Source organism: Heterodontus francisci, chromosome 31 (genome assembly GCF_036365525.1).
Source record: "Heterodontus francisci isolate sHetFra1 chromosome 31, sHetFra1.hap1, whole genome shotgun sequence".
NCBI lineage: Eukaryota > Metazoa > Chordata > Chondrichthyes > Heterodontiformes > Heterodontidae > Heterodontus > Heterodontus francisci.
The window spans coordinates 60,243,876-60,259,285 of record NC_090401.1 but is presented as its reverse complement, the minus strand read 5'-3'; the positions used below and the strand labels follow the sequence as shown (position 1 = coordinate 60,259,285).

The 15,410-nt window shown below is 39.5% G+C and overlaps 1 protein-coding gene across 12 annotated transcripts in view; it reads left to right on the top strand.

Moving 5' to 3' along the window:
- Positions 1-15,410, top strand: part of ahdc1 (AT hook, DNA binding motif, containing 1) — a 158,905-nt gene that overhangs the window by 122,977 nt on the left and 20,518 nt on the right. For 11 of the 12 annotated variants that reach the window (XM_068011719.1, XM_068011727.1, XM_068011718.1 and 8 more), the window contains 2 exons: positions 9,006-9,225; positions 9,709-13,580. In XM_068011719.1, coding sequence (XP_067867820.1) covers positions 9,141-9,225; positions 9,709-13,544 — 3,921 coding nt within the window. In that variant the 5' untranslated portion in view covers positions 9,006-9,140 and the 3' untranslated portion in view covers positions 13,545-13,580. The remainder of the gene's footprint in view (positions 1-9,005; positions 9,226-9,708; positions 13,581-15,410) is intronic. The other variant, XM_068011730.1, reaches the window with a different exon arrangement.

Genomic DNA, 15,410 nt, shown 5'->3' with positions numbered 1-15,410 from the left:
AAAAATCTCCTGACACCTGGGAGCATCAGTAAAATAACTTCTTAGTCAACAATGAACAAAAGTGTTCATAGGTTACTTTCCAAGGATTTTAATCTAGGAACATTCTCAAATCATCCGTGCTATTTAAACTGGTTTTTAAACTGACGCAATTGCTAAAATTGTGCTTCGACTGATAGTGAGCTTATTTAATGCTGCTTTCATTCATCAAGTGCTAGGTTTCTGACATATTAGTGGTGAAATCAGACAAGAAATGTTTCTGACGGATTCAACAACTGAACAGAGATGGCTGTATTTGGCAAAATATTGGGTTGGATACCAAAATACAGATTGAGTGTTGATAGGACTGTAGTTGGAATATCATTATTCAATCACAAGTGTAATCACTGATAATGGTTTATTCAAAAAGTTTTAAAACAATTACACTTTATGAACGCTAATATAAAAAATACTGACATTTTCAGTAAGGAAGAAGGGATTCAGTGTATTGTAGTTACATGTTCCCTTCCTGCGAAGAGAAAATGATAAAATAACTGAAATGTTAGCTTCAAACAATGAAAGAAAATAAATCTTTTGGTTGTCAGTTCTTTATTCTGACTAATATTGCAACTGAATTGGGAGAGCTGTTGGTTATAGGTTTTAATCAATCAGATAATCTTTTAACTGCAGAATGAAAAATGGTCTTGTGGCCAAAATTGATGACTTTTGCAACATACTAGGGGAGCAAGATTGATGCAGCGTGCATCATACGTGCTCAGTCACATGACAGGCCATTAGTAAAATTAAAATGAAGTAAAATCACATTGAAATTAATTGATGTCCCCTACATGAACAACAGCCATACATGGCAGTTCTATTTATCTCTAAGGTCTCACTTCATACCCGCCATCAGACCAGCCTCGATGACTGCTTCAAGATAAAAAAAAACACCATGACCAAAGTTATGTGATTACTCAATCCTACTAACCCTACTCAGTGATTTTGCCCGACTTTGGCTCTTATCCAAACTTTCTTCCTGATTGTAGCCCTCATGCTACTTCTCTGATCTAGCTTCGCTGTTTGTTTCCAACCTGTCTCTCTTTTATGCCCTCCCTGTCTTGTCCACAGAACTACTCCAAATCTGGATGGTAGTTCCATCCTTTTCCTTCCGTTTCCGTACTGTAAGAGCGGCTCTACAATCAGGAATAGGGAAAGGGAAGATGAGCGTTCCGGTTTATGATTGGACAGAAATACCAAGTGAAAGCTGTGAAGTGAAATTATTCACCGTGGAACAGGAATTAAAAATATGTTTTTTGTTAAAAAGAAAATCACATTTCAAAGACATTGGGGAGGCACAGTGGCGCAGTGGTTAGCACCGCAGCCTCACAGCTCCAGCGACCCGGGTTCGGTTCTGGATACTGCCTGTGTGGAGTTTGCAAGTTCTCCCTGTGACCGCGTGGGTTTCTGCCGGGTGCTGTGGTTTCCTCCCACTGCCAAAGACTTGCAGGTTGATAGGTAAATTGGCCATTGTAAATTGCCCCTAGTGTAGGTAGGTAGTAGGAGAATTGTGGGGATGTGGTAGGGAATATGGGATTAAATGTAGGATTAGTATAAATAGCATAGACTCGGTCGGCCGAAAGGCCTGTTTCAGTGCTGTATCTGTCTATGACTCTATGACATCACACCATCATCAGAGCAGTGATCCGGTCTGTAAGTGCTGATCAGTCCCTGCGACCGGCTCATTCCAATTAGAGCATTTTAATTTTAGTTTCCAGCATCCTGCACTAAAAGCAAGTCGATCCAGATAATTGAAGGAACATGTTGCCATTGGGCAGCCATTAGTTCCCGGCTCCCCTTCAAAGTTTATGCTTGTGATACAACCCCTTTGTTCAGTATATGATTCCAAGTCACAATATAACTTATGGCAGGTAGAAGCAAATACAAGAGTTACAAAGTGTTTACATTCTCTTTAACATTGTGTATCAACACTTTACATTATGAAGCCCCCCCATTATAAACAACATTTAGATTCCATTGATTATTATTGACATCCCAGTGTTTTGTAATAAAGACACTGCATGATGGTGATGTAGGACTGCTTCATTCAGACCAGGAAAATCTAGTATTTAGTCACTGGCCTGTTTTGTGTTAGCTGATCTCCCCCAGAACAGCAGTGGAAATGTTACAGTTGTCCTCAGTCCTGGGCTAAGGAGGATGCAAAATCATCCCAAGGATCTAGTTTCTTCTTGTCCTCTGCTTATCTGCTGAAAAGTGTGTGTACATGAATACTGAGTTTCTCTTGATCACTCTGACTGTTCTTGCTCGCTACTGGGTGAGAGCAGGGTCAGTTACATTTGACTGTGGCACCCATCCATGTTCGAATGTCTGCCAGTATTTGCTATCCAAACTAACAGATGGAAAGTGGCCCCTTGCGACCCATGCCCCGTGGAACTGTGCCCTAACACGAACAGCAGCTCAAGGTGAGGGAAGATAAATGTACTATTAATCTCTAAATATTTTTCATTTTTAAATCATATTATTAGATCAGCTGTAGTTAGTCCCACTTAAATGATCAAGACACTGAAAATAAAAAGGCAAATGTGAGAGCATTTTAATGTTCACTTCAGATATAACTGCTGCATTTGACGAATTTAATATAACGCTACAGATTATTTGTACAGCTTGAGTCTTGACTTTAATATCAAACGTTTAGTTTACAACGTTCTTCAAATAATAATGGTGATAAACTGAGAAAGACAATGTTTTCATAAGCACTTACATTTAAAGTAAATTAAAATATACATATTTTACCTTAAGCAACTTCTCTTGCAGTCTGATGCAACATCCTAAACTTAACGTATTAAAATCAGTGAATGTGCCCTGTATTATTCTAATTTATAAGATGTGACATTTAGTTAAACATTTTAGCCTGCGTTGTTTCTTTGAGATGGCACTAAATAAGTTTTGTGACAAGATGTGTATTCTTGTTCCATTGCCACAATAATCCCATTCTTCTCTAACCCTCCATTGTTAATGATAGTGGGATTAGCTACAGCAGTGGGAGAATGAAGTGTGGGCAGTCTGCAAGCAGCAACAGTGAGATTCAGTTTGAACATTGGTGTCTCAGAGGCCTCTGCCTACCAACACTAATAATGCATATCATTTTGGTGTTAGTCTTGACGACACCCTACATTAGCATTTTTAGAACGAGACGTCCCATCCCAACTAATATGGTTTTTGTCCGCAATGCATTTTCTCCCCATTCACTTTCTTGAGTCTCTGTTTTCTGTTACTTGTTCTCATGACCTGAGGAATGCTGGCAAGTCTGTATTGCACATCTCTAGTTGCTTGGAGAAGATGGAGGTGTGCTGCTGTCTTGAACTGCTGGTAGTAATTGTTTAGATAATGCTGTGGTCGTTGAGCCACTTCTGTGTGGGACTTGAGTTGCATGAAGTACCATACATTGCCCTGAATAAAGAGGGCAAAAAAGTGATCTGCCAGTGCTCCACCAATGCCACCCTGAAACGGAAGGCACACAACAATTCCATTGAATGACTCATTTTGGGAGAAGGGGAAAGTGCTTGGCTTCCACTGGGCACCTCCTTGTAATACTATAGCAGAGAATGGGAGCCCGGTGGGGAAGAATGTAGACACAAACCATGTCTTACCATACTGCCACTGGGAGGTAACAAGTTTTTTTTTAATACTAAGCTAAATTAATTCATAGTGTACTAAAATTTGCTATCCCTTGTTCCAAGTTATAGCTTTGTAAAGCACCATTAAATATTCTTTTGAATTACTCCAATCTAAATATTATAGGTCTAAGAACCATTGTTCATCATTCAATATTTAAGTGTTCTAAATTTAAAACAATCTATATCTATTTGCAATAAGATATAAAGACGATTGTCCTTCCCTTCAGGTCTCCTTTGCATATTGTTGGCCTGTATTCTATGCACTTGACTCTTTTAATTTTTGCTTTAAAGTTGCTTCTGTACAGGATGTGTGACTCTCCCCTGCCTGTATTGTTGTAGGCTAAGCTCTTCCTAAACCATCTAAGTTTTACTTCTTCTGTAGTTATTTATGATTATACACCTGTTATGCTGCTGTTCCAGTAGTGAAGAAAGCTTAAAGTTCTTTCTTCAGCTCATCATCTCACTAGTTGGCTGTAAGCCTTCTGACTACGTCATCCTGCCTACCAAGTCTTAGAAGAGTTTCAGCTGTTCATGATTTGACCCCCTAATTGGAGCATTTAATTAAAGAAGATCCCTCACTTTGTTGAGAGAGTATGGAGGAGATTTGAGCAAAACAGCATATTTGGCTTGCACTATTATCATTGTTCCTTCTGTTGGTTAACCATGGGGTGGAATTTGATGGCAGAACATGAAGCACTTTGGCCTTTTTGCCTGAAATGGATTGTAAGATATTGAATGTGAGAAGTTGCAAAAGGAGCACAAATGTAAAGCGAAGATGCTGGGTAACAGGGCTTCAAACATTAATTCTACATTGATTACAGTCATCCTAATCCATGTGTAAATAGCAAGCATGACAGTGGAACATATGAGTATTGCACTTACTGAAGAAATGATCAGAAAAGTTATGAGAACAATACAGAAGAGATGTCTGTATCCCTCTCCGTCCTGGCTCCACTTAATCTAACAAGGGGACTCCAGTGCCCTTCTGATGTCTTGAGAGAATAAACTGAAATAGCTAACTTGTGGTGTTACTAGAAATGAATAGATTAAGTTTGATCCCAAATGATGAGCTTATGTTTTACCAGTGAACAACCTTCATGTTGTTTTACTGAAAAGCAAAAAAACTGCAGATTCTGGAAATCCGAAACAAGCTGGAAAATGCTGAGAAGACTCAGCAAATCAGTCTGATCTGTGGCGAGACAGGATGAGGTATAGATCCTTCGTAATGGACTTCATGCTGCTTTTCTTGTTTCCAAAGGGAACCCTAACTAGTTACGTCAGATATAAACAAAGTAGTCATCTGCTCTGATCAGCTATCAGAATCAAACCGGAGGTCTCCAGAGCTTAGACTGAGATTGGGCCTAAAACTACAGGGTTCAAATGATTACAGAATTCAAAATATCTGAATGAAGTATTAGCTTTATTGGTATTTGTTTGCACTATTTTGACTTAAATTCCATGACGCAACTTCCGTTCTGTTTGGGAGAGCTAGATGCATCTATGAACTTCATGTGATGAATAGTTGATGGAGTGCTGGTGGAAAATTGAGTTTTTCTTCGCCAAGTGACAAATTTCTGCATTCCCAGTACGTCAATATCTGTTTGGGTCAAATAAAAGATTTGGAAGCTAAGTCACAACAGAGCAAAATAAGACCACAGTAGGAGATAATGTGATATCACTGATTCTGTAGTCGATAACTATGTTGCCCATCTGGTTCTAAATCCTAAAAGTTTCTTCCCAATGAGGATCTGTTCAAAGTCACTCGCGGATACCTTCTCCCCCTCTCTGCCTGCCATCCCCACACATAGAAGACATTTGAGAAAATATAAGGCAGTCTGAGATCCTTGCCATCATTTATTCATTGAACAAGTAGGAAATACAATGTCCTGCAGTTAGACTTTATGCAAACTTCTACTGTTGACTTGCACAGTAGATTTTATAGAATAATCAGAGGGTTCTCAGCCTTTCCAAGAATAGATTTTCAAGGTCACAGTGAATGTCTTGAGGCATCCTCAACATCATTATTAAGTTGATCAATCACTTAACTTTAACTCTTTAATCGTGTGACAGTGTACTGTATTCATTTTACAAAGGTCAAGTTTGGAATAGGCCATTGAGGATTCAGAGAAGCTGGCCGACTACAAAGAGCTGTGTGTTGCTATGACCACTTCAACTATGGTAGCTGAAGTATAGACACTTGGGTAGATGGCTACAGTTCTTGTCTGTACAAAATCAGGACCTACTGTATGAGGAAGATTAGCTATTTGAACCACGACAGAAGAATATAATTTATTCATGTGAAGATGTGCCTCAGAGCAGAAAGTGCATACTGAGGCACACTTGCTTAAGTCCATCCACAGTGTAGCTAACAAAGTTGAAGGTGGGGGGGTGGGGGGGACATGATTTGCTCTAGTCCGCAGCATGGTTTTCCAACAGAAGTGAATCACAGCCTGTTGTAAATTTTTCCTCTCCAATATCTCCTTGCAGGACCAAAATGCCTCATAATGACCTTATTTTCTGTGGTCTATTTTAACTAGGCCATCCTTCTCTAAGGTAGTTGTGTGACTCCTTGAAAGAATTCAGGGAAAATAGGTATAAAATTTTTTTAATATTTGGGGTCTTTATGGATAAGAAAATGAATATGCTGGGGATTGATTGCCATAATGGGTTAACATATCATCCTGACAATTCTGATAGCTGGGATTTGAATCCAACTCTGATTGAAGATTTAATATTCAATGAGTTTGGGCAGTCGGAACTAAGTTTCTACTTGGTACAGCCTACGGATGCTGTTGCAGTAAACCTCAGATATCGTTTGAGCACTTTCTGAAACTACATATCATTTAAATTGACGTCTTAGAAAATAGAAATTACTTTTACTCCCCACTTTTAAACCTCTTGCTATGTCCTCTAATGTTCGAAAACATGAGAAATCGCACTTGGATCGGGAATTGTAAGGAAAATGATGCAGATTGATGTCATGCAGCTCCGAATGGTTGCTAACAACTCTCTGGGAGCAGGTCTCCTGCTGGCTTTCTGACATGCAAGGACATAATTAGGCCACTAAAAATGGGGAGTGAAGCAATGGTTAAAGTGGTACCTAGTTTCGGATTTCCAGCAGGGGTCACCTCAGATAATTCGAGGGTCACAGGCTCTAAAATGCAGTACCAGTACAAAGTACTTCAATTTCTGGCAGTGGGTAGCCTTTTATAAATGATGGAAGGGTGATCTTGTATATCCCGTATCGAACAATTTGTTACAGCACATCTTCTATTCTTTCAAGTGCTTTGGTCTCCTGACAAGCCAGAGTTAGTTCATTCCCTGTATTTGACATCATTAGGAACCCAGTTTGAAACAAGCTTCTGGAACAATTATATTTCAGTCCATACTTCTTATCCAGGGATGGTTATTCTCTTTGAAGGTGGAGTTACTGGCATTAGGTATCTTTCTGATAATTATGCCAGACGTTCCCAATTAGTTCCATCCTATCAAATGTCTCACAGATGCTCTTCCTCTTAGGAAAAGGGTTGAGGCTGCCAAGAAACCCTGGGTAAATCAAGGTAATGTGATGTTGGAAATCTTAACTGCAGAAGGTTGGCTGGGCTGGAATGCAGGCGTGGGAGATGTTGGCACACAGATTCTACTAGAGTTAGGATCAGTGTAAGTAAAATAAAAGTATTTCTAACACTTGGTGAATAGTGGGTTGATGTTGTATCCCCAAAATGCAAGGATGTGTGGTAAATTTAAATACACTCTTGTGATCAAAATAGCTACTCAGGATTTTTTTTTTGACCATGTTACATTCCCCAATAAATCTGTGTTCCTTTGAGACACACTGCAATATGTCATTTAGAATCCGATCCATTTCAACTGTATCTTCCCTTTCTCCATTCCTCTGCATTTCTGTTCACCTTTATTTTGTTACTGACTGATTTCAAAGTCCCTCTGAACTTCACAAAACGTTCTTCAGTTTCTAAATGTCTACAGCTTTTTCCTGATGACTACTTAGAGAGAAGTGAGATTAAAGGTTCAAAAACTTGATAGGAAAGATACTAAAGCAGGTTCCAAAACATGCTTTAGTGGAAGAATATAAAAGAAAAGTGAGAAAAGCAAATAAATGAAAAAATTATTCCTCTAGTGTATCATTTTCTGTTCTCTAGTTGCTGCCTTTGACAATTGCCCCTCTTTCAAGAGAATGGGAAGTCTATTCCCTTTTTCTTTGAACTGTGCTTAGATCAGTGGGTGTCAGTTGGTTTGGGTTGATAGGTCCATGTTGGTGAGATTGAAGAACAAGTGAAGGCTGCCAAAGTCTGCATTAGTAAGATATGATAAAAATTCTGCCCATGTCCTCATGGGAATGTTGTTGTCTCACTGGATTTCTTAACATGAGTAGGATGAAGCTAGCTACACAATTTCTGCTGAAGGTGTCCAAGTGAAAGACGACAGATGAAATGGGAATCTGCTTACTACATTTTGGTTCTTCCTTTCAACCTTAGTCTATCTGTAAGCCTTTTTTGGTAGAGCATGGTTGAGCTAACATCTTCCAACCTCCTTATTAGGACTCCTTTAGGATAACCATATTTTTGAAAAGGAGACTTGAAGTGAAGGAAAAAGAAAGAATGCTTACCAAAGGCATTGTAATGTTTCTTTGAATAATAGTCTCCTGAGTGCATCTCCCCAATCTTTCCAATTTTAGGACCTTTAGAAGTTTAATTTGACATAAAGCATTTGTGTAAAAATATGATGTCAAGCCAAATTATATAGTTTGCCAATGGAGAAAGTTACAGACCTTTCATGAGAATATTAATTTGCTCTAAAATGGAAAAGTAAAAGATACATGTCTTCCCTATTGTCAGAATCAAAAATAGACCATCATTTGGAGAACAAGCATAGCTGTGCCTGGGGTAGATAACCTTGTGACATATCATACTTCATTTAAAATTGTTCTTCTAAATTAAAGCTTTCAAATGGAAGCTCTAATCACATCAAATTAACACAGAAGGTTATTTTGATATTAACTAAAATATCATCCTATTGAATCAAACATACCACACTTTCTCCTAACCCTAATAAATAAATAAGGAGTTGAACCTTAAATTGAGTAGAACAACAGAATGCTTTATTTTAAAATGTAGCTATGTGCTCTTATTTTGGCAAATCTGACAAAATAATTTTTCTTTCTCCGATTTCAAATGTTTATGTGCCACTATAATTTACAACATTTTCTATTTTATGTGTAGACCTGTTTACATATATAAATAGCAAGATCATATGTAGGCAGTTTAAAATAAACCAACATGGTTTTATTTATTTAAAAATTTGTTTTAACTATAGGTGCTTCCATAAAGTGTAGGAGTTCACAAACCAACACCTATTCCAATGCTGCTAACATTAACAATCAGAGAGTAAACCATTTCAACTGTACTAAAGGAGAACACACACATCACCAATTCACCAGCCATAATAAAAATGTCCGCTTCTAAGGAACCTTGTAATGGCTTTGAAGAAACCGAAGGTGTTCCTTTGGCCAGTGGGTCTCTAGATGTAAAAGATGGTCAGTATTCAAATGCATACACTTATAATGAACCAGATACTGTGATTCAAATGGATTCAGTTGGTATTTGTCAGACTAGGAAAACAAAAAGCTGTTATAACAAGGAAAGTCTTAAGTCAGAAGTAGGATCAGACAAGTCCAGCATTGGTAAAGCTGAAACCAATGAAGTTGCAAAAGAAAAAATGTCCACTGATACACTCCATAGAAGTTTCCCAAATGCTACAATGGGAACTGGGAAAAGAAATATTAACATTGTGACATTGCTGAAAAACAAATGTGGCAATGGCAAAAATAATTTGTACCCTGTAGTAACTTTAAGAGATATCATGAAAGACTTAAATCTCTTGTCTAATGACATGCAAAATAATGGCATCAAGCTCAGTTGTGGTACACTTAAAATTGACTCCAGCACCTTTCAAAGTAATGGAAGCAAAGTAGCAAAAAATGAAAAGACAGGATTACAGTATAGTTTCTTTTCTTCAGTTGTGCTTGCTAGCAGTATTAGAAGCCCGGAGGATAATCTGCATATAAGATCTAAATCTCAGATGGCAAGCAGAAGGCGAGCAATGGATAGGACGCAAAGAAAGGAGAGTACAGACCATTGTGAACGCAGGCGTGTTGAATTTGAAAAGTTTGATCCAGCCAACACAGATTCTAAAATCAAAGCTCTGATCACATCTGCAGTATCACCTAACAACAATAGCTTCTTTGAAAATATGTCAACATTGTACAGCGTACCGGAACATAGACACCATGCAAAGTGTGAAAGTTCTAAAGCTGGAATTCCAAAACACAACAACCAGAATGAAGAGGCGATAAATGCTGGATTGCTTTTAACCGAGACAACATGTAAAAAGTATGCTCTGAGGAAGAAAACAATGATCCATTATAATCGAGAAAATAGCTTGGAACAAATTGAGTTTGAAAAATACTGCAAGAATATTTCTATTCCTTCAGCATCCACAGAAGAATGTCAAGATTATGGAGCAGCCTCTCGGTTGCCTCTTAAAAGGACACTTTTCAATAAGAATCCGAAATCTAAATGCAAAGGAAGTCGGAAGATGTTAGTTAAAATAACAAAAATCAATATTCAGAAGTACCTGATGCATACAGAAAGAAAAACAAAAATGTGCCAAAAACTTTTAACACACAATAATTTGAGTGCAGGAGTCAAAATGCATTGTGTTACAATGCCAGAGCAAAACACAGCTGCATTACCAACAGTGAAGAAAGGTAGGAGGAACAAAATGGCAGCATTGCCTACAGGTGATATTCCTGTTGTTATTAAAAGGAAAAGAGGTAGGCCAAGGAAAGTGTTACCTGAAGGTAGCAGTGAAGCTGCCAATCATGTGAAAAGAAAGCCAAGGCATCATAAACTTGCTCCACCGCAACCTACGTATATTGGTGGATCCAATGACAATACTACAGACTATGCAGATGTTTTGTCCAAATTGGCCTTTTTAACTAAACAGAGCCTGATCTTGGGTAGATGCTCACCACCCAGGTGTTGGTCTCCTAGTGATCCAGGATCATTTCAGAGATCGGCTTCTATGCATCAGGACATGTCTCAGTTTTATCGTACGTTAGCAGGCACTCGAAGGAGAGGTGGAAAAGCAGGTTGTTCACGAGGAAGGCAAGTGGGACAATTTGCAGAATCATCCTCCACTTTCAGTGATTTTTTTGAAGGTATTGGAAAGAGAAAACGGATATTCTTGGGTGAAACAAAATTGTATGCAAGAAAATGCAAATGGGGTACAGAAATGAAAGAGAAGCCAATTCAAAGGAGGAAACCATACAAGCGTACAGTCCCATTTCCAGAGCATGGAATTTTTCGGAACATGAATGCTGAAAATTCAGAATGGGCAAGACAAAATGAAAATTTGTGGACTATGAGTCAAGGTTATCCTTCAAAGCAACCAATCAGGAATGGTTTGTATCCGTCTTACCCAGGTATGTCAACGCAGTCATTTCCCAGCACTCTTTGGGAATCAAATTCTGTGTCCAGGAATGGGTATTTGATGGGTTGCCTATCCTCCAACCAAAGCAGTGTTGCTCAACCAAGTCCTGGGTGTATTGCGGGTTACTTCCGTTCTCTGCTTGATTCAGATGATTCTTCAGATTTGATGGATCTGTCGTTTTCGCAGGCTGGGCAAGAATCATGTAATATAACTGGAAGCTTTGGAGTCAGCAATTCCACACCACCGTCAAGACACTTAACCCATTACCAAGAAGGGTTTGATAAAACCAGTTCTCCTAGTTGTGTTGGCAGCCAGCAGCACGTGAATCAAACAGGACAGGCTTATCCACAGATGATCCCAGATAATTCAGATGTTGTTGATTATGGCTCCTCATATCATACTTCTGATACAGAAACTTTCCAAAGAATTGCTGCTCAGCCACCTCTGTCTAGACAAGCTGGACTTTCATGTCAACAGACTCCAGATAACTATGCTCATTATAGCAACTACAGACCGAAAGCTCAAAGTTTCAGTAATTCGGAAGTACTGCAGCAACCTAGAGAGTATTCTGGTCTCGACTTTCTAGGCAACAGAGATTGTACATTTGGCTACGACACAAGCAATAATGTTACTTCCTCTCAAGCCACCTCAACTGATGCATACAGTCAACATGCGATTGGTTCAAACCTACACTTTAATAAGGCTTCTTCGTTTAATGCTTTTAGGCCAGACCGCAGTCCTCTGACTTTACAAGCATCCTTAACTTCTGAGAGTCAAACAGATGCAGCCTGTTCTATGAACCACACATCTCAGAAATATTTTAATTCATTGCAGTTATCAACTGATACCTCTAGGATGGCATTTTCGAGAGGACTTCAACTGAGCTGTAAATCCAGTTTTAATCTTTGCGATGGGAATATGGCATATTTTAATCACCATTACACCCCAGTGTTGGATTACAACCTGAATGAATCAAAAGACATCTTGGATATTTCAAATTATACACCTCAGAAAGTAAAGCTAAGATCATTTCCAGAGACTTTCACAGAATCATCATCCCACTTTAGTACATCATTTGAAAATTCTGAAGGAAATGTTAATATTTGCAGTAATATGGCAAGTGAAGAAAAATCCAGTCTCTCAAGTCTAGAGAAATTAATGATGGACTGGGATGACATAGCACCTGTTGAAAGAGCTGGACCAAAAGTTGGTTCCAAACGTCAGTGGAACCATCATGTACCTTTCCCCAGCGATTCAAAAGCTGTGTATGGAAGACGTAAACGAATTGATATGTCCAGCTCCCCTCAGTTGGTTTTTCCAGCATCTCCCCCATTTCCTTCTAAAAAGGCCACAATACCAAGACAGACAAGGAATACCAGAAGCCCTTGTACTTCAAATAAGAAAGAACAATTTATCCGCAAATCAAAGCTATTACAGAAAACTCAAGGAACAAATCCTGTATTCTCTGAAAGCACAGACTGTGGTTTAGATTACAGCTATAGTGGAGATAGCAATATGCCCCCAACTCTTTCAAATGCCCAAAACTTTCAAGTTCAAAAAAGTGATCAGAAAGAATATTGTAACCTGTTTTCTTCAGGCTGTTCAACACCAATGCCTGATGAAAATTTTTCCCCAAGATTTCCTGGCAATGATATTCATGAGACTGTTCCTATGTTTTCAGACCTAAAGCAATCCACTTTAGAAGCTGAACCCTTTCAAAGCTCTCAACAACAACTATCTGCCCAAGCATTGCAACATTCAATCAACCAAGATCATGAAAGGCTATTGACTGATAACCAAGACTTTTTTAGTTTGCGCACCCCAGCATATGTAGACAATCTAGAGTCAAGCGAAGGGAAAAAACATCCAGCTTTTTACGATACCATGCAAAACAGCACAGGAACAGATGTTGCTCCTAGCACGGCGACAACCAGCAGAGATTTGCCAGTGTCACAGCTCCAGTTTGAAGCTGATAATCCAGTTGTTTTGGAAACTAACACCAGATATTTGCAGAATTCTACGACTTACAGCTCATTAGATGAGAACAAGAAAGAAGCTGAAATGGCCCTGTTTGGGATGCAGGGAAGAAATAATCCACCCAGTACTGGACCCCAAATAATCCCTCTAAACATAGTAGCACAAATCGACAAAGAAACACAGAAGCTTGCGATAGATTACAGCAGTTCTGCATATGCTAGTGCTACGTTAACTACAGCAACTGCTTCGCCCGCATCAAGTGATTCTTCTATACATGTGGACAATAATTACACTGACAAACAAGGAAATCGTAGACAGGCAGCAATGGGCTTGCTGCTAGACCACAATCAGGATGAGGTGTATACAGGAAATGCTTCACAGTGACATCTGATGACATTGCAAGAAAATCAGTGCAATCAGGTAAGAACGTGCTATTAATTGATCTCCTAGATTTAGCCAGTGAAGACAATTGTTTCTCATTATGAATTGTGTTGTTTGTTCATCGGCTTCATTATCATTAACAAATATGTATGACGTGATATATTGATAAACATTGAGACAGGTTATGTTTAGTGTAAAGCTGAAGAACTGTGTTTCTGTGTTCCAGTTCAGGATAAGAAGCTTTCCTAAAGTATGTGTATATGTTTTAATTGTAATCTAATTTTCTTTCTCACTTATAATGGGAAAGTGCAGCCTTTTAGGGTTCTGGATGAAAAAGTCTCGATCTGATCAAGTGCCCCTACGCACCCACCACCAGCAAAAACCAAACATCTTTGGTTATCTTGTCTTCCACAACCATTGTCAGTTACATTCCTCTGCTTCTGAAAATGAGGGTAAAGGCTGTGCCTCATATTGCCCTATTCATTATTTAGCTGAGTTTGACTTGATGTTCAATTCAAAATAACAGATATGTTCGTATTCCAGCTACAGAATCAGTGTCAGTTTTATGCATGCAAGGGCTTCGTCAGTCATGACTGTGATTTTTCATCTGAATATTGTGTACTGTTGTACCTTCAAAATGAATTACAAGGAAGATTTCAAGTTGGATCACAGCTCTTCTTTTCCAATACTTATTCCCACAAGGAGAAAATTCCCCCCTCCATTTATAAAAACAAAAGTCTGGAAGAAAAGGATTTTCATTAAAATCCCCTATTCCTCAGAATCAAGGGGGTGAAATTGAGTTTTTGTGGCCGTGATGATGTTTAATTTCACCTCCAATGATTCTGCTGATTTGAAAGATATAGGGCTGGAATTTAAAGCCTCTCCAACACCAGGAAGAATGGCAGGGGGCGGAATGAAGATAGCAACGAAGGAGGCCCGTCACCGACAGGCCCCATACCGATCTTAGTGGTGGCGGCAAGGCCTTGTGACGGGACCACGATTTTCATAGTTAAATTAATTTACCTACTTGAATTAATACCTCCTTATTTGCCGCACCGATCTTCATTCGGGTGGCCGGCAATACCGCTCCTTCGAATCCCCGTTCGGAGAAATGAGACGCGACAGCTGTTGGGAGCGGGGAGGAGGTGATTTTCTCTGTGCAGGAGTGGGGGGAGTGGGGTTAAAACGCTTTGGATTGGCTGGGGGGGGGGTGGAGGTGATGGGAAGGGGTAAAGGACAAAGGTTCTGAACTTTGTGGGGCGATGGGGGGCATGGGAGAAAGTCAATTTTTCATGGTGAATATTCCGGGGGGGGGGGGGGGAAAGGACAGGAATGGTGTGTAATGCCATTGAAGGGGGTGGGAGAGGGCATGGAAAGCTTATTTTATTCATTTTTAAAAACTTAAAAGTTGCTGTACCTTTAAAATTTAAATGCTCATTTCGGGCTGTAAATCCTTCAAAAATAGCGCCTGTGCATCGGCACCGGACATCATTGCTAGGGACGGCTTGCCCGCCCCCTTCCCGTCATCGGAGGGTGGCCATCCCTGACTTGCTAATGAACCACCGCGTTTGGAATCGTGGCGGCTCACCAATGTGGGCCGCAAATCTTCCTGCCCGCCGCCTATTTCAGCAGCGGGCTTTTAAAATGCAGCCGATGGGTTAATTACTTTTGTAAGTTAAACATGGACAAAAGAGCTGAATTTCAGAGGTGAGGTGACAGTGACCGCCCTTGACATCAAGGCAGCATTTGACTGAATGCGGCATCAAAGGGTCTTGGTAAAATTGAAGTCAATGGGAATCGTTGGGGTGGGGGGGGAAGGAAACACTTGACTGGTTGGAGTCATACCTAGCACAAAGGAAGATGGTTGTT